A 19,991-nucleotide genomic window follows, 5' to 3' on the forward strand; every position below is an offset into this window, starting at 1 on the left:
TTCTTTGGAGGCATAATCATCATCATCATCACCATCGTCGTTTAACGTCCGCTTTCCATGCTAGCATGGGTTGGACGATTTGACTGAGGACTGGTGAAACCGGATGGCAACACCAGGCTCCAATCCAATTTGGCAGAGTTTCTACAGCTGGATGCCCTTCCTAACGCCAACCACTCAGAGAGTGTAGTGGGTGCTTTTACGTGTCACCCGCACGAAAATGGCCACGCTCGAAATGGTGTCTTTTATGTGCCACCCGCACAAGAGCCAGTCCAGGGGCACTGGCAACGATCTCGCTTGAAAACTCTACAAAGGCCAGTCAGGCGGTATATATATATATATATATGTCTGTACGTATCGTCGTCGTCGTTTAACGTCCGCTTTCCATGCTAGCATGGGTTGGACGATTTGACTGAGGACTGGTGAAACCAGATGGCTACACCAGGCTCCAATCTGATTTGGCAGTGTTTCTACAGCTGGATGAGCTGGATGCCCTTCCTAACGCCAACCACTCAGAGAGTGTAGTGGGTGCTTTTACGTGTCACAAAAAGTTATAACAGATGGCAGGGTAGGTAGTTTTCACATTTCTAATGAAGTTCACTGATTTGCAATGTGTTGTCCTGTCTACATAAGCTCCGTAGTTTGTATATTTACAAAACATTGACGAACATGTAGTAAGGTAAGATCTAGTTATATTGTAGTGAATGCTTGTGTGTACGTGTGCGTGTGTGCGTTTGAGAGAGTGAGAGAGAAGAGGGAGAGAGAAAGAGAGAGAGGGGGGGGAGAAAGGAATAGAGAATGGGAGCAATGAAGAGAGAGAAAGAGAGGAAGGGAGAACAAAGGACAGTTATAAAATAGCAATGCATGTGTGTGTTTATATAAGAAACATACACAAACTAAATCTTATATCTATAATGTTGATGTGTGTATGTATTTATGTGTATGTTGTTGTCACAGATCACGTATGTGTGGTTGTGTGTGTTTTTACATCTCTATGTTACGAAAAATCTGTAAAAAATACTAAGAGGAGACAAGGACGCTGAACATGCAGACAGACAATGTAACGAAAACATGAACGCGTGAAATGGGGTATTCCTTATTCAGTCTAGTTACAAATTATCTTTGCAACTTCGGCAAAAGGAAGCTAAGAGCTCCAGATTCCTTGGAAGAAAGAACAGTGATGCTGGTGTGTGTAGGAAATGAGAAAGTGAAGCGAGGAAAAAGAGATGTGCACTGATAATGGTCGAAGCAGAGAAATGGCGATAAGCACCAGATGACCAGGTCACGTGGATAGTTAGAGGTAGAGGGATAGAAGAAAGCTATTAAATGGGAGAGAGGAAGAAGAATGAAGTAAGAGTGAAAAGGTAGGTAGAATGAAAGAATAGAAAGGGAAGAATTGTTTTAAACCAAGTTAATCTTTGACTTTGTATGTATCACTTTCTCTCACTCTCTCTTTTACTCTTACCCTCTATATTATATGTTGAGCGCATGATTGATGTGTAAGAACACCGGTACAGATAGAATGGAAGAAATATAAAAGTTGCTAGAAATAAAAGCCAAATCTCCCTTAAATCACACAAAGTAAACGGAATTTTAAAAAATCTAATTACTGCACTGGAAAGTTCACATCGAGAAAATTCCATTGATGTAAAAATTTTCACGAAAAAGTGGAAAATGTGGATTTCTATAAACTTTTAAAAAGGCTACACACAGACACACAACTTCAGCTTTATATATTAAAATTTAGTACTACATATCCTTCTATTTTCTTAAGACAGTAGGGTGTGCTATGAGGGAGATTTAGATGCTCTTTCTAGCAAGTCAAGTGAGATTTCCTTTTTGTCTTAATTACTTCCATCTTAATGGAATCTTGGTATTAATTCATTAAAACCTTGGCAGGAAATCAAATGTAACCCAGAATTGGTGCCAGAGGATTTAATATCAAAGAAAGAAAACCAAAGATCACTCGAGGAAAGAGACAGCCTAAAGAACCAGAATGAAGTTGAGAAACATTATGTGAAAATTCCACTTGAAGAAATGTCAAAGCCAAAGAATACCAAGAAAAGTTCCAATAAAAAATCTTGGTCAGTAACAAGGAAATATTTATTGACATTTTTTAGAATTTTAATTAATCTAAAATATGAATAGCTGTAGATTATTTCCAAATCTGAACTTAATTAAAGTTTTTATTATGAATACTTTGAATTCCTTGATGCATATATTATATATTCAAGTAGGATACTTTAGACTGATAAAAGCAAAATATATAAATGTCTGAATAATTCTTTCAGGGTTTGAATATATATTCTCTTAGATGATTGTTTGTACCAAATATTTTAGTTGTATGAAAATAAAATGTAACCAAAACAGGAAAATGAAACTAAACATCTCCATGGAAGTTCATGAGATTACAAACAAATAAAATCTAAAATCCTATGGATCAATTGATGATAGATTTTTACTTAATTTCAACAAACATGTTTACAAAAGCTTGAATAAAGCAAAAACAAATAACACTGTTTATATTCAGTGGTTTGAGTGGAAATCTTTTCATTAATATTTCACAATTGAATATTAATTAGAATTACTTGAAATGTAAGAGTTGTATTGGTTATTTCTTTGAATGACTTGTACATGTTGATTAAATATATTAACCATAGCTAAGTAAATTGCTACATTGCTATGTAAATTGCCACATTGCTATGTGAGTTGCCACTTTCACTATAAAACCAGTCTTCTTTACTTCTAATTTACAGTTTTGTGGCTTGTGTATATTATTGTTTCTATAAGCCTTCAGCTATTTTTATATATATATTTTTTATGTCCACTAATCTCAGCCCCTTCCAGCTTATTTCAGTTGTATCCACCGCCAGGAGACTCTGACATTGGACTTTGACATGAACTTTAAATATATATTTTTTACTTTTTCTCTGCATTTATTTATTTATTTATTACCTTATGACATTTACTGTCAATTCATTGATTAGTGGTCAAAATAAGTATGTTTTGAATGGGGAATTGATTGCTATGGCAGATAATTGAACATATTAATGTAGGCTACGACTCTAAATATCCACAGCCTTCACTGATTCAGTGTAGATGGATTGGCTTTAAATGGGATATGGCTTGGCTTGGATAGACTGGCTTTGAATAAGATGTGGCTTGAGTAGGAATAGATGATAATTATGGATCAATGTGGGCTAAACTAGAGGAGATGACTATGGCTGAAATCTATTGATTCAAATATATGTATGCAAATCTGTTGGGCTAAATTTACAAATCTATTGGACTAAATATACAGATATATTGGATTAAATAGAGTTTGTCAGGTGCACAAGGTAAACTGAATACAATAGGTTCAGAAACTGCTTGAGATCTAAAACATTGTCTTGAGAATTATAAGGAAAACATACATCATAGTTAGTGAAAATGGATGATGTATATTAAGAGAAATGTCTTGAAAAAGCAGTTGATATCACAAAAATCTAGCAGCAAACTGTATGAGATCACAAAAAATATGATGTAGACTGTAGAAAGTCACAAGTGTACTAGTCATAAAAATTTACAAGTAGATTATAGAAGGATTGGGGTTAATAATCAGAATAGGTTAAGTTTTTCTCAATACAATGTTGAGATGCATGGAAGGATAATGTATTAGAAATTTATCCATTAGGAAAATAATGTTTAAACAGTTGTAATCATCTCACCAAAATCTAGAATATTCGAAGTCAAGTGATAGTGTCAGCTGTAGAAGTTTCATTATTGCTGTCAAAACAAAGAAGAAAAATATCTCTAAAATATTGACTTGTTAGTTGAAATAATAAGAAAAGGTTTGTAAGTTCTTTCATAAGTGTTTCTGTTTAATTTCCTACAAATCTGTAATTTTAATCTTTCATGTTTAACTCATTTCAGTAAAATAGTTTCTGAAGAACAAGAGGTACCAGTTAAAAATAAAATGCTAAAGGCAAAGTTGGCCCAGTCTGTTGGTTCAACAAAAGGTAACAAACATTTGTAAAATTAGCAGTAAATTAATCTCAAGACATTTGAGTGAATTGACCAACAAATGTGGTTAAAATTAACTTTACTAATATGTTTTATATGTATCATATATATATATATAAATATAGAGGAATGGTACAACAAAGCAATGTTTACTGGAAATAGCAGTCAATACATTTACGACACTATAGTAAAACTTCAATGTGTACATCCTGGCAAAGACGTGTGAGAGCAGCAAACAGAAAAAAAAAATTTGTCTTACCTCTTGGAAGAACATTATATAAATGGACAACCCAGAATCGGATAATCCAGTACCTAGGTTTCGGACTCTTCAAATACGTTTGTCATCGTAAATTTGATTAGTCTTTATCAGCTGGATTTACCTGGACAATATTTCAAATGTTGCTACATCAATATCAGTATACTCGCCTGAATGCCTAGCCATTAACAGACCAAGAACAGTGAAAAAATTTCCAATGGAAATTAGAATATTGCAATGCAAATGTATTTACTTTCCAGTAAAATAAAGCACCATAAAGGTAGAAGTATAAATATAGAGGCGTGGTACAACAAAGCACCAATGTTTACTGGAAATAGCAATTGATACATTTATGACGCTATAGTAAAACTTCAATGTGTATCTATTGGCAAAGATGTGTGAGGGCAGCAAACACAAAAAAATTTTTGCCTTACCTCTAGGAAGAACATTATATAAATGGACAACCCAGAATCAGTTAATCCAGTACCTAGATTTCGGACTCTTCAAATACGTTTGTCATCGTAAATTTGATTAGTCTTCATCAGCTGGATTTATCTGGACAAGATATATATATATATATATATATATATATATATATATATATATATATCTTTTACTTGTTTCAGTCATTTGACTGCAGCCATGCTGGGGCACTGCCTGGAAGAGTTTTTAGTCGAACAAATCGACTCTAGGGCTTATTTTTTTAAAGCCTGGTGCTTATTCTCTTGATCACTTTTGCTGAACTGCTAAGTTATGGGGATGTAAACATAACAACACTGGTTGTCAAGTGGTGGTGGGGCACAAACACAGACACAAAGACACGCACATAGTATACACGCACACACACATATATATGGTGGGCTTTCCGTTTCCATCTACCAAATTCACTTACAAGGATTTGGTTGGCTTGAATCTATAGTAGAAGACACTTGCCCAAGATGCCACATAATTTGAACCTGGAACCATGTGGTTATGAAGCAAGCTTCTTACCACACAGCCACGCCTGCGCCATATATATATATATATATATATAAAATATGAGAGGTTTTGTTCATTTGTGATCTAAATGAATATATATGCTGAGTAAGTGATACAAATGGTTGACCATTAGGTTCCAAGATCACAGCTAAGGCTGGATCTAGAGATCTGTGTTAGGGTTCTGTTATAGCGTGTATATATTATATTAGAGGAAAAATCAAAATCAAGGCAGAATGAGTATCTCAAGTCATTTAGAATAATTTTATTAGGGTAAGGTGAATTTGAAGTCTTACAGTTGTTTCTAGGATTACCCAAGTGGTTGGCTAGCATGTCTGTGCACTGGGAATTCCATCATCAGAGACAAGGAACGAATATTTTAGACTGGGAAAATTTACAGTTTACAAGGAATAAAATTCACAGTTTATAAGGAATAAAATAGAAGAATAAAGTAGTAAAATAGAAGAATAAAGAGTAAAAGTAGTTAGAAGAAGAATAATGTTCACAACTCATCTTTTTCCAGAGGATATGAAAGTTGCAACCAAGATCAGTGAGGTACTGAACGACCAGTTTATCACTCCGTACAACATAGACAAGTAAATGAGCCAGTGGATTTCTTTGCCACCTCACCTATAACCAGCAAGGCAGTTACAATGGATTACATTGACATTGGGGAAGAAGACAATACTAGCCATAGATGAGGTGGATGCAGGCTCAACTGCTGGCCCTGTTGGCTTCCCAGTAGTCCCCCTCAAATCGTGTAAACGTGCCCTGGCAAAACCACTACAGATTCTCTTCCAGAGCTCTCTTGCAAATGGCAAGATACAAGCAAACTGAAGTAGGGGATAATATGCCCAATCCATAAAGGAGGAAGCAGAGCAGATGCCAAAACCTATAGGTCTATCTCTCTTACTTCACGCATCAGCAAAGTCATTGAACAAATAGTTAGAGGGAAACTAATTGCATTCCTTGAAGAAAATGACTTGCTGAGTGATACCCAGCATGGCTTTCAACCAGGTAGGAGCTGCCTATCCAGCTTCTACAGTACTATGACTGGGTGTTGAGGCAGTTACTCAACAACTCAAATGTGGACATAATATACCTTGACTTTGCAAATCTTTTGATAAAGTTGATCATGGTTTAATATGCCACAAACTGCGTGATCTCAGCATAGCTGGAAAACTTGGAGAGTAGTTACGTGACTTTCTGAGCCACCTCAAAGAAAACACAAATAATGAGTGGTATTCCACAGGGCACTGTCTTAGGACCACAGCTTTTCATAGTGGCCCTCTCAGATATGCCCTCAGATGCCCGGATAGCCACCCTTGCTAGCTATGCAGACGATATGAAAGTCTCACAGAAAATACAAAACTCTAGCGATGTTGCAGTAGGAGTTGGACTCAATTTACAGATGGGCTGAGAACAATAATATCCAGTTAAATGCTGGAAAGTTCCAAGCCCTTTTCTACCATCACCCAAAACTGAATGTAAAACTCACAGGATACACTGGCCTGAGGGGATTACAATCCCAGAACTTAAATCAGTGTGAGACCTGGATATTGACATGAGTGATGATACCTCTTTCCGAATGCACATTACCAAGATGGTGACAAAGTGCAGACGGCTGGTTAGCTGGAACCTGAGAACCTTCAGAACCAGAGAGAAGGAAGCCATGATGGTCCGCTGGAGGACATTCGTCCTCAGCCACCTGGACTACTGCTCCCAGCTATGGTCACCCCACAGTGGTAAATTAACAGCAGATCTTGAAGCAATCCAGCAAAGCTTCACAAAGAGGATCAGCTACTGGGAAAGGCTGAAACAGCTAAGACTCTACTCCCTGGAGTGAAGGTGGGAGGCATGTGCAATAATATACATCTGGAAGATCCTGGAGGGATTGTGCCAAATTTTGGCATTGAAAGCTACACAATGCCAGGACAGGTCGACACTGCACAGTACCAAAGATCCCAGCAATGCCTTCAAGCTTCAGGGCCAGGTACTGAAGCATGAAGCCTGGATTTCAGGGGCCCACAGCTTTTTAATATTCTTCCAAAGAGCCTGAGGGACCTACATAAAGTGGATGTAGGTGTTTTCAAATCAAAACTGGATCTCTTCCTGTCAAGAGTCCTAGATGAACCTATCTTGCGGCAGGAGGTGCAAATAAGGGTAGTGACATCAAACTCCCTTATTTACCAAATGCCACATGTCAGAGGAGGCTCTCAATAATAACAGTGTAATATGATAGGATAATATATATATATATATATATGCATGTATATATATATATATATATATATATATATATATATATATATATATAATTATTACAAATTAAAAGAGTAAAGGTTTATCAATTTATTAATTTATTAATAAATCAACAATTAATAATTTTTACCAAGCCCTTCGGTATGTAAGCACCATTATCGGTGGAGAACTTATTTAAAAGTTCATATATATTTATAAACATAATTAAGGGATCAGCAAACATTTGCTTCACCATATACCGAAGTTCAGAAATAGCAGCTTTTTTAGCTGCTATTTCTGAACTTCGGTATATGGTGAAGCAAATGTTTGCTGATCCCTTAATTATGTTTATATATATATATATATATATATTAGAGGAAAAATCAAAACTAAAGCAGAATGAGTATCTCAAGTCATTTAGAATAATTTTATTAGGGTAAGGTGAATTTGAAGTCTTACGGCTGTTTCTAGGATTACCCAAGTAGTTGGCTAGCATATCTGTACACTGGAAATTCCATCATCAGAGACAAGGTATGAATATTTTAGACTGGGAAAATTTACAGTTTACAAGGAATAAAATTCACAGTTTATAAGGAATAAAATAGAAGAATAAAGTAGTAAAATAGAAGAATAAAGAGTAAAAGTAGTTAGAAGGAGAATAATGTTCGCAACTCGTCTTTGTCCAGAGGATATGGATGCAATATTTTGGCAGTGTTCTGAATGAGGTATTCAAGTTGTAGATGTGTATATTGAGTGAGAAAGTATGATGGACATAAGTGGGTTTTGTGAGTGGGTGTATGAGAGAGAGAGAGAGAGAGAGAGAGAGAGAGAGAGAGAGAAAAGAAAGAGAGAAATAGGGATAGGAGAAAGGGTTAGAAGATAGTGGTAAAATGGAAAATAAGAATAAATAAAAGTATAAATATAAATAATAAAAATACTAAAATAAAAGAAAAGGTAATGACATATGTCCTAAATGGATTTTGTGAGTGAGTGTGTATGGGAGAGAAGAGAAAAGGAGTAAAAATAAAATAAGATAGAGGTAACAGGGTAAAGAATGATAAGATAAATATAAATAAATAAAAGTTTAGATATGTCAGTATTGTATGGAGGTTAGAGGTCAAACGTTAAAGTTTCAGTAGAGCTTGGGTGGAAGTTTAATCTAGGTAAGGTTATAAGGACAATAGTTTAGTGCAGATATTTAAAATTGTATTTCAAGCTTCATAGCCATTAAATGATATGAGATAAAAGATTAAGAATTAAACCTAAAATTCAAGGTTTAAATTTAAAACTTAAACTTAAAATACAAACTAAGAAAACTAAAATCTAAAAAAAAACTACCATCACCCAAAATTCAGTTTTGGGTGATGGTAGCAAAGGGCTTGAAACTTTCCAGCATTTAACTGGATATTATTGTTCTTAGCCCATCTGTAAATTGAGTCCAGCTCCTACTGCAACATCGCTAGGGTTTTGTATTTTCTGTGAGACTTTCATATCGTTTGCATAGCTAGCAAGGGTGGCTATCTGGGCAGCTGAGGGCCACTATTATCCAGTTCCGAGTTTTTCAGCTATGCTGAGATCATGCAGTTTGTGGCATATCATACCATGATCAACTTTATCAAAAGCTTTTGCAAAGTCAAGGTATATTATGTCCACATTTGAGTTGTTGAGTAACTGCCTCAACACCCAGTCATAGTACTGTAGGAGCTGGATAGGCAGCTCCTACCTGGTTGAAAGCCATGCTGGGTATCACTCAGCAAGTCATTTTCTTCAAGGAATGCAATTAGTTTCCCTCTAACTATTTGTTCAATGACTTTGCTGATGTGTGAAGTAAGAGAGATAGACCTATAGGTTTTGACATCAGCTCTGCTTCCTCCTTTATGGATTGGGCATATTATTCCCTCCTTCAGTTTACTTGGTAGCTTGCCATTTGCAAGAGAGCTCTGGAAGGGAATCTGTAGTGATTTTGCCAGGGCATGTTTACACGATTTGAGGGGGACTACTGGGAAGCCATCAGGGCTAGCAGTTGAGCCTGCGTCCACCTTATCTATGGTCAGTATTTTCTTGTTCCCCAATGTCAATGTAATCCATTGTAACTGGCTTGCTGGTTATAGGTGAGGTGGCAAAGAAATCCACTGGCTTGTTTACTTGTCTATGTTGTATGGGGTGGTAAAGACACTTTTGAACTGGTCGTTCAGTACCTCACTGATCTTGGTTGGGTTATCTGTGAGGGAGCCATCATTCTGGAAGACGGGGTTCTGTTTTGCAGCGTATTGAGGTTGTTTCTTTGGCATAATGAAAGAAGTCTTCTTTGTTTGCTCTCTCTTTCACATAGGATTGTTGCAGGCTGTTTTCTATCTCCATCAGTGTTGTTTTTAGGCGTGACCTTTCACTACTTTTTTGATGTTGGTTGAAGCGATTTGCAACTTTTGTCCATTGCCTCATGAGGACCTTCCTCTCCCTTTGAATCTTGTTCCGTTTTGTGTTGGCCTTGTGCTCTGGGACATATCTATGGCATATGGTTTGCATAACTGACATGAAATATTCTACTTTGTCCCTCAACACCAGACATTGGTATGTCTGGTGTCGAAGGACATTTCAGCCAGTCCTGTCTGAGGATTCTCTTTTTGGAACGATTTCCAGTCTGCTTTGTGCAAATTCAGAATGGAGAGATTTTGGGTGCTTCCTTTAGGCTGTATGTTTCTGGTTACTTTTGGTCTATACATAGACAGCTCTATTATGTTGTGATCCAAAACTTATGTCGGTGTCACTTTCACATCATGAACGATGTCCATATTGTTTGTGAAGCAGAGATCCAATATGTTATTCACCCTGGTTGGTCAGAGCACAATTTGCTCCATGAATAGGGCATTGGTGAGGTTGAGCAGGGACTCCACCTGTACTTGTTTGCAAGGAGTCATTCCTGAGAGCATGAGACCTTCGGGCCATTTGACACTGGGTAAGTTGAAATCACCCATAAGAAACACATTCACGTGATGTTCCAATTTCATGAGGGTTTCTTTTATTCTTGTGTGGCAATCTTCAAACTTGCCTGCATGGTTTGGAGCATCTGGTAGGTGATATGTATTGCATATAACTATATTGTGTTATCTTATGTATGCAACTAGAATGTCACATATTGAATTTGTTGTGTTGATGCCCCCAGGCGAAGAAGTAAGGATCTCCCAAGACATATAAATAGAAGTAGTCTGGCCGTGGTAGGAGTGTTGAGTAGCGGTCGAGTAGCAGTTGTGTAGCGGTTGAGTAGAGATCATCCGAAGGTGCTAGATAGCAGTAGGTTGAGACATAACAGTGGCGACGAGGATTTGCAGCTCACACAACCACTGTGTAGTATTGCGATATAACAGTGGCGACAAGGTTTCTAATAGCACCAAAAATGGAAGAGTTACTGAAAGCAGTTGTGAAACAAGAGCAGCAAGTGAAACAACAAGAGCATCAGCAACTACAGAAGTTAACAGAATTGTTACTGCAGTCAAGAAATATGACAGAATCATTTTCAGCAGATGGTGTTGCAAATTCCATCGAAGAATTTCAGTACAATCCAGATGAAGGAACTACTTTTGTGGCATATTACAGATGATACGAAGATATATTGCGAGAGGAATGCAAGGGATGGTCTAGTGAAAGGAAGGTAAGACTCCTTTTGCGAAAGCTTGTTACTCTGGAACACGAAAGTTTTTGTAACTTTATTTTGCCAAGAAAGCCCACGGAATTGTGTTTTGAGGAAACGATAAATATTTTGACTAATATTTTTGGCGAGAAAAGTTCACAGTTTAATATTCGATGGGAATGTTTAAACTTAAAGAAAAATGAGTCCGATGATTTTGTGACATATGCTGGTATGGTTAACAAGGCTTGCGAAAGGTTCAAGTTGGAAGAATTAATGCCAGATATGTTTAAGTGTTTAATCTTCATTAAAGGGCTAGTGGCAACGGAAGACGCGGAAATTAGAAAAAGAATATTATCAAAGTTGAACCAAGATGTGAAACTCACTTTGCAGAAAGTAGCTGAAGAATGCCAACAAATAATAAACCTTCGAGATGATACAAGGAAAACAGAAGACAAGAATAATGTACAAATGTGTAAAGAAAGTATACAAAGAAGGAAAAATTTTAATTCAAAACGGTGCTATGGTTGCGGAGAGCAACATTTGAGGAAAGATTGCCCCTTTAAAGATAAAACCTGTTTTAAGTGTGGTAAAATTGAGCATATACAGACAAAATGCCAGTCAAAGAAAACGGTAAAACAAAAGAAAGTCTACTCAACAAAAGTAAATTATACCAGACAAAACTGAAAATTTGTGTCGGTAGAAATAAATGGGTTTCAGACCAAAATGCAATTAGATACTGGTTCAGACGTATCAATAATAAATATGGCAACATCGAGTAAAATAGGCAGGCCGTTGCATAAAAAGACTACTAGGATAGCCCATCGTGTGTCAGGAGAACAAGTTCGATTCTTGGGTGAAACCTCAACAGAAATGAAACTTAAAAACAGGACACGGAAATGTAAACTAATGATAGAAAAAAATACAATGAATCTGTTTGGGACAGATTTAATGGAAAGATTCGACCTGTGGGATCTATCACTGAATACATTGTGTAACAAGGTGAATGCGTCACAGCCCGTGTCAGAGAAAGCATCGGAAAAAATGAAATTAAAACTGAAAAGGATGTACTCGGATATCTTTTCGAAAGAGCTCGGTATGTGTGAAAAAATTAAAGTAAAGTTTGAGTTAAAAGAAAATGTGGTGCTTGTGTTTAAACCGAAAAGGAATGTACTGTTTGCGGCGTTGAATCAAACAGAGAAGGAATTAAAACGATTGGAAGACCTGGAAGTAATTGAAAAAGTGGATTACTCAGAGTGGGTGGCTCCTACGGTATATATAAAAAAGAAGAATAACGAGGTAAAAGTATGTGCTGACTTCTCAACTGGGCTGAATGACTGTTTAAAAAAGTATAATTATCCACTTCCAAACCCAGAAGAAGTATTTGCCAAGTGCAATGGTGGGAAAATTTTTTCCAAGCTGGATTTGTCTGAGGCCTACCTCCAATTACAGGTAGATGAAGAATGTGCTAAAGTATTAACAATTAATACTCATAAAGGTCTGTACCATTTCAAAAGACTGCCATTTGGGGTGAAGGTTGCACCAGCAATATTTCAGCAAGTAATGGATACTATGCTGGCAGATTGCAAGTTCGCAGTGCCATACCTGGATGACATATTGATTAAAAGTGAATCAAGGGACCAGCATAGTGAACATATAGAAGAGGTTTTCAAACGAATTAGTGATTATGGATTTAAAGTAAGGGAGGATATATGTGAATTTTTTTTGACTAAAATAAAGTACTTAGGACAGGTGATCGATGAAAAAGGACGAAAACCAGACCCTTCTAGGATTGGCGCGATAAAAAACATGCCTGCTCCACTAATAAAACAACACTACAAGCATTTTTAGGTTTGGTAAGTTATTACCAGTTGTACATACCTAAAATGTATGAGTTAAGAGCTCCGTTTAACAAATTACTAAAGAAGGACTCGAAATGGAGCTGGATAAACGAATGTCAGAAATCATTCGAGGAACTAAAAAAGCGGTTAACTTCAGAGTTATCATTAACTCATTTCAACCCAAAATTGAAAATAATTGTAGCACCGGACGCCAGTGAATATGGTATAGGAGCGGTTATATTGCATAAATTTAATGATGGTAAAATCAAAGCTATTGCATATGCATCAAAAGTTCTGTCCCAGCGGAAAGAAACTACAGCCAGATTGAAAAAGAGGCGTTATCATTAATCTTCGCAGTTAAAAAATTCCATAAATTCTTACATGGGAAGAAGTTTACACTGCAAACGGATCACCGACCGTTATTGTCTATTTTCGGTTCGAAAAAGGGTATCCCCACGCACTCAGCAAACCGCTTACAACGCTGGGGAACTACTCTGTTGAACTACAATTTTCAGATGGAGTTTTTGCCATCAATGAAAATGGGACATGCAGACAGGTTGTCTAGGCTGATTCCTTAATATGAGGAACTTTTTGAAGACACGGTGATTGCATTGTTAAAACTAGAAAAGGAACTGAAGAACATTTTGTGCAATGTAGTATGTGATTTGCCAGTAATGCTGGAAGAAATTAAATTGAAATCGGAAAATGAAAGGTTTATAAATAAGATTAAAAATATTTTGTGTAACACAAAAAATATAAATGAGCGGGACGTAGGTTCAAAGTACTATTCAGTATGTGATGAGGTATTATTATATGAGCAAGGAGTGGTAATAAATGAAGTACTGCAAAACAGAGTATTAAAAGATTTTCATGTTGGACATCCGGGGATTGTCCGGATATAGAGCCTTATTGGCCAAATATGGACAAGCAAATTGAGAGACTGGTACAACAGTGTAGGGGATGCACGATGGCAGCAAGGGCGCTTCCAGTGCAGCTACAGCCTTGGCCAAAAACGGATTCAGCATGGTCTAGACTACATGTGGATTTCGCAGGACCATTAAATGGCTCCTATTATATCATTGTGGTGGATAGCTATTCCAAATGGCCTGAAGTGTGTAAATGTTCAAGGCCAACCACAAGTGTGACGATTGACTTCTTGGAAGAACTGTTCGCTCGGTATGGAGTGCCAGATACTATCGTGTCAGATAATGGGACACAATTCACAGCGAAGGAGTTCAAAAGATTCTGTAAGTCAGTTCAGATGAAGCATGTGTTAACTCCGCCATACCACCCAAAGTCAAATGGGTTAGTGGAAAGATTCGTCGACACATTCAAGAGAGCTTTAAGGAAGACCAGACGGGAAACCTTTGAAGATACAAAGATGACAAAGTTTTTGCAGGTGTATAGAATAACACCGAATCCAAATGCAGAGTCGGATAGGTCACCCGCAGATTTGATGTTTTCCAGAAAAATTCGTTCTATTTTTGACAAATGGTTGTCGAGCAGGAAACAGGTGACAAAGTGTATTTTAGAGTATATAATAATGGAAAACAGGACTGGGAACAAGGAAGTATAACGGGACATCTGGGTAATGTGATGTACACATTAAAAGGACCGAAATATGAACACAGAAGGCATTTAAACCAATTAAAAAAAAAGATATACCAAAAACCAAGAGAGGCGAGAGGAACAAATGGATACATGGTATGATTTGTTCGAGGTCCCAGAACTACAAGTGAAAGCGGAACCGACACGTAGGTCAAGTAGGAAGAGAAAACCTACAGAAATGATGGAAATAAATGCTAAGAGAAAAAGATATGCCAGTTTCTCACCGAGGAAATAAAATTGATAAATTCGTTTATTTTTTGAAAAGAAAAAACAAAACTCAAAAGGGAGCCGTGTTGTGTCGAAGCCCCCAGGTGAAGAAGTAGGATCTCCCAAGACATATAAATAGAGGTAATCTGGCCGTGGTAGGAGTGTTGTGTAGCAGTCGAGTAGCAGTTGTGTAGTGGTTGAGTAGAGATCATCCGAAGGTGCTAGATAGCAGTAGCTTGAGACATAACGGAATTTGAATATGACAGTAGGACCTGGTGTGTGAGGTCCTCACGGATGTATGCAGCAACTCCACCATGGCTCCTTTCCGTTCTGTCTGTTCGCAGTATGGTATATTTTGGTACTTGTACTTCTGCATCCTCTATATCAGGCCTCAGATGAGTTTCCATGAGTGCTATGCATAGGGCTTGATTGCATGCAGCAAGGTCTCTCAGGAAAAGATTTTGTTTTTGTTGTGATGCAACAAGCTTCCAATATTTAGTAGAAATATTTACGCGACGACTGTGTTGGTGTTAGGGGAGGCCATCCCATGTCTGTTGATGGTGGTTGTCTTGTGCAGTGGTGGGCAAGGTTCTGTAATTGCGCTTGATGTAGCCAGGTCAGCTAGTGCACAATCTTTTGCGCCATGCAGAAAAAAGACTTTTGCTCAGCTGCTGCCTTTCATATAACATCTGAAGAGCACACTGTATCTGTATAGTTCCTTTTTGGAGATGATTGGTACCTTTCCTCTGGGAAGTATTTCTCCTTGAGGCCCCTGCAGTTTTAGTGGTGTCTCTGGTGAGTAAACTGGCAGTTTGTACCGTCCTCCCCATGCCAACATTTGACTTGCAGGTAAAATTTGCACATCCTCGTCTTCATATGTGTACATATGTGCTTGCACACACACACACTCACACATGCATGCATACACGTTCACACACACACACACACACACACACCTGTCCCTAATCCCTAATGCAAGTAATTGTAACAGACTGGATTCTGTTGAACAATTCAAGGACCAAGGTGTACTGTTAAACTGACTGAAAGATCAAGTCTGTCTTACTCTTCCAAAAAACATGGATGATCCTTAATACAGGCCCAAATACAGATACTGTTTACTCAATTACACTCACGGAGCATTAATCCAAAGCTATAATAGAAGATACTTGTCCAAGATTTCACACAGTGAGATTGAACCTGAAACCATGTCGTGAAACAAACTTCTAAACCCACAGCTATGGTTTAACCCATTTATGACTTATGTTCATTCATGTTCTTAAAAAAATAAAACATTTGATACAAAGTATCTAATTAATTAAACAAAGATCATTAATTCTTACATTTTGCTAATAAATTAATAGATTTAAGCAACAATTTATTATTGAACCTGATTTTTTGGTGATATGTCATTCAGTTTACTTCTTTTATTTAGATTATGATGAGAAACCACTAAAATTTGGAAATTTTGATCAGAATATGGAAAAGTTAAAAAACAATGAAGATGTTTCTTCATCATGTTATGTGAATTTACCTCCAATACCATCCCATGTCAGTTTAGTAGCCACAAAACCAAAGGTAAATTTTTGGATATAAATAGTCAGCTAGCATTGAAAGGTCTTTTTATTTCTCTTGATTCCTTTGTTTCATATCATTTCAATGTATTAACCTCTATAATGTATTAACTGTTATAATGTGTTAATCACTGTGCTGTGTTAACTCTTATGTGTTAAACACTATTAGCCTCTATAATGTGTTAACTATTATAGTGTGTTAAACACTATGTCTTAGCTACTTTAATGTGGTATCTGTTGTTGTATGTTATGTATTTGTTATGTATTGTTCTGGGCAAGATTGCAATCTGCATTCAGAAGTGAGATTCCAGCTGAGGAGCTATGAAGTTACATCTTAGTCACCCATACTCCCAGTTCTGTTCAGTTTTAGAGTGGTAGTACCTATCAAGGGACCTAATAATGCATCAAATAGCAGAAAAGGGTTCAGTGGCTAAAGGTATAAAAGGACTTAGAAGAGAGATGGTTACTAGACATGTGTCACACGGGTTCACTGGTGTGTGGACATGCCATCATTTCACATGAACCAGTCTCCCTTCTTAAGGCCATGTGTCTCAAGTACAGACTCAGGAGAGCAAGAGATTAGCAGAAGGTTACAGGAAACCACTGTTGTATTTTTCTTCAAGAAAGATCATTAATCTTCAGACTTCAGCATGAAGATCCATGATTGCCGATGCTTGTAGGTGTGGTACATGATATGAGAGAGGTTAACTGTTATAACATGTTAACCTCTATGTGTCAATTGTTATGTGTTAATGTACAATATGTTGATCATTATGTGTTAATTTTATTGTTAACATCATTGTTTTATGTCTGCTAAATTAACTTCGGGGTTATATCTTTACTGTGCTTGTAATTAACCACAAGCTACATACATACATATATATATACCAGTAATTAGACATTAGTTACCAATAATTAACTATCAATGATATAGATACTGTAATAGTACAGTTCCATATTAGTTGTGTCTTAGTGAAGCAGATTACACTAAATGGTTTTATCTTTGAAGATTAACTTTCCCCCTTACTTTCACTGGATTAAGCTTATGGAGCTCTGTCTTCAATGACTTCAGTTGATTGGCCCTTGTGCCAGTAGCACGTAAAAGCACCCACTATACTCTCGGAGTGGTTGGCATTAGGAAGGGCATCCAGCTGTAGAAACTCTGCCAGATCAGATTGGAGCCTAGTGCAGCCATTTGGTTCGCCAGTCCTCAGTCAAATCGTCCAACCCATGCTAGCATGGAAAGTGGATGTTAAACGATGATGATGATGATGATATCATTTCTAACACTTTTGTCTGCTCATTGTTTCATAATTTTTTTGTAAGCTACAAATTACAGATAAGACACTGAGAGATATAAGGCTTTTGTGCAAATTTGTTGGTGCATAACCTAATGCACCTATGATAAGAGGTACAAATGAGAATTCACAGTCAGGGTGCAAGAGCTGTGATTTCCACATTAATTCACCATAAATGGTCTCTTTTTCTTAGAATTTTGATTGTACATTCACGTCCACTGGATGTGAATGTATGTATGTATGTATGGATGGATGGATGGATGCATGCATGCATGGATAGATGCATACATGCATGTATGCTCTTCCTCTTTTTAATTTAGAGTAAATTTTGACCAGCCTTGGTAGCAAGGTTGTGAAGGAAAGCATCTTATTTTGTTCATCATCCTTTAAATCTTAAGGTCTTGCGGACTTTTATTGTTCCAGATATTGCGATCATTTGTAGTGTGTGTGTGTAACCTCAGTTGACAACAAAGGGCCTCTACCTCAGAGTGAAGGGCAGATTGAACTGTGTGATGTTTAATGTATGAAATATAATGCTGCATGGTAGAGAATTTGTAAAGACTGACAAAAAATGAAGCAAGTTTTAATGGCCATGTAATGTTATCTACAGAATGGCAAAGTACAAATTAGCCAAGAAAAACAAAAACTGGATGCAAGAGGAATTATATATAATGTGCAGGCTGTATTAGTATGGGTTTGTGATGTATATAGAAGAGCACAGCTGTATAAAGAAGTGTTGTGGAAGAGAGCCAGACTGAAGAAATTTTGGAATAAAATGGTAAAGATTGATCTCAAGGTGTTGTGGGGTCAGAAGTTTGCTTCATAACTACATGGTTTTGGGTTCAGTCCTACTGCATGGTACTTTGGGTAAGTGTCTTATGCACACCCCTGCTTTAGAGCCTCATTTTTACTTAGATCAATGGGTTTTCTCATGCACAGCAAATTGTCACCCGTCTCAATCTTTTGTCATATCATTGGTAAGGCTCAACATCTGAAGGTAGTTTTTCACATCATACAATGTCATCCTGGGTTTCCCTTTTCACAGGTTCCATCCACACTCAGTGATCAGCACTTCTGTATGCAGCTGTCCTCATCATATGCATCACATGACCAGTCTTCTCTTCTGCACACTACATCTGATGTCTCTTATGCCCAGTTTCCCTCTTTGCACATACTTTGTTGTACATGCGGCACAGTCAGTGGAACATGCTAGTTTTGTTTGTTTCATGCCTTTACTTGTCTGCAGCATCCACAGCCCACATCTCACTACCATGTAGCATTACTGTTCATACACAAGTATTATACCATGTACCTTTCATTCTGAGAGAGAGACCTTTGTTGCCAACAGAGGTAATAGCTCTCTGAATTTCCTCCATCTTATTCTTATTGTAGCAGCTATACTTTCAGAACTATCTCTTCTGCTGCTAAACAGATCACTTAGGTAACAAAAAGTGTCTACTACTTCTAAGGATCCTTCTGGTCATTCAAGGAAATCCATTCCCTCTTCATTCATATTGTATTCATGTGTATTGCTCCTAGGAATCTTCTGCACACAAAGTCCAAAGTCCGCTTTCTCTATTAACCTTCCTGTGATTGCCCTGTACCTCTTATGTTTACAGTTGGTACATCATATGGAATTTTTACCTACACCTTTTATACATAATGAGCAGGGCCATTTTCCTGAAGGGATTAGAGATTTGTCTATTTTCTTGCTTAGTAGAACTTTGGTCTTTGCTAAGTTAGCTTTAAGGCCCTTTGATTCTAGGTTTTGCTTCCACACCTGGAATTTCTTTCTAATTCTACTATAGATTTGGCTATAAGAACAAGGTTATCAACAGTCTCAAACTCCTCTGTTATAGCCTGGAAGTCTATAATAAATAAGAGGTAATTGAGAATCAAGCTATAGTGAACTACTAAAATTCATTATTATACTCATTAAATTCATTACTATAGTCATTACTAACTCTCACCTTACTGACAACACCTCTATACATTGTTTGGATGGCTCTCACCAGGCATTCATGTATCTATCCCAAACTTCTGCAGTGACTACCAGATGAGTGAGCAAGAGACCTTGTCTCCATGTCAACAAATACCAAGAGTACAGTGATTTATTTTTGGCTAAATACTTCTCCTGCGGTTGTCTTACTGTGAAGAGAGCATCAGTAGTACTTCTCCCTGGTACAAACTGCACCTTACCTAAGTTAACTCTCTTCCTAATTAGTTGGGCTGTAATCCTTTCTGTGACTGCCATGACCTGGCCTAGCAATTTGATACTTTTATAATTACTTCTCTCTAAGACATCACCTTTATCCTTGTAACAGTTGATTCACTAGGCAACAAAGGTTTTGTTACAGTAGGTGTTCCTAG

General features: G+C 37.2%; 1 protein-coding gene across 2 annotated transcripts in view; it reads left to right on the forward strand.

The window, feature by feature from the left end:
* Positions 1 to 19,991, forward strand: part of LOC106878674 (uncharacterized) — a 133,683-nt gene that overhangs the window by 69,794 nt on the left and 43,898 nt on the right. For both annotated transcript variants that reach the window (XM_014927959.3, XM_089352360.1), the window contains exons 6-8: positions 1,897 to 2,081; positions 3,910 to 3,995; positions 16,185 to 16,327. In XM_014927959.3, the coding sequence (XP_014783445.3) occupies positions 1,897 to 2,081; positions 3,910 to 3,995; positions 16,185 to 16,327 (414 nt within the window). The remainder of the gene's footprint in view (positions 1 to 1,896; positions 2,082 to 3,909; positions 3,996 to 16,184; positions 16,328 to 19,991) is intronic.

Source organism: Octopus bimaculoides, chromosome 5 (genome assembly GCF_046866305.1).
Source record: "Octopus bimaculoides isolate indiv1 chromosome 5, ASM4686630v1, whole genome shotgun sequence".
NCBI classification, from domain to species: domain Eukaryota; kingdom Metazoa; phylum Mollusca; class Cephalopoda; order Octopoda; family Octopodidae; genus Octopus; species Octopus bimaculoides.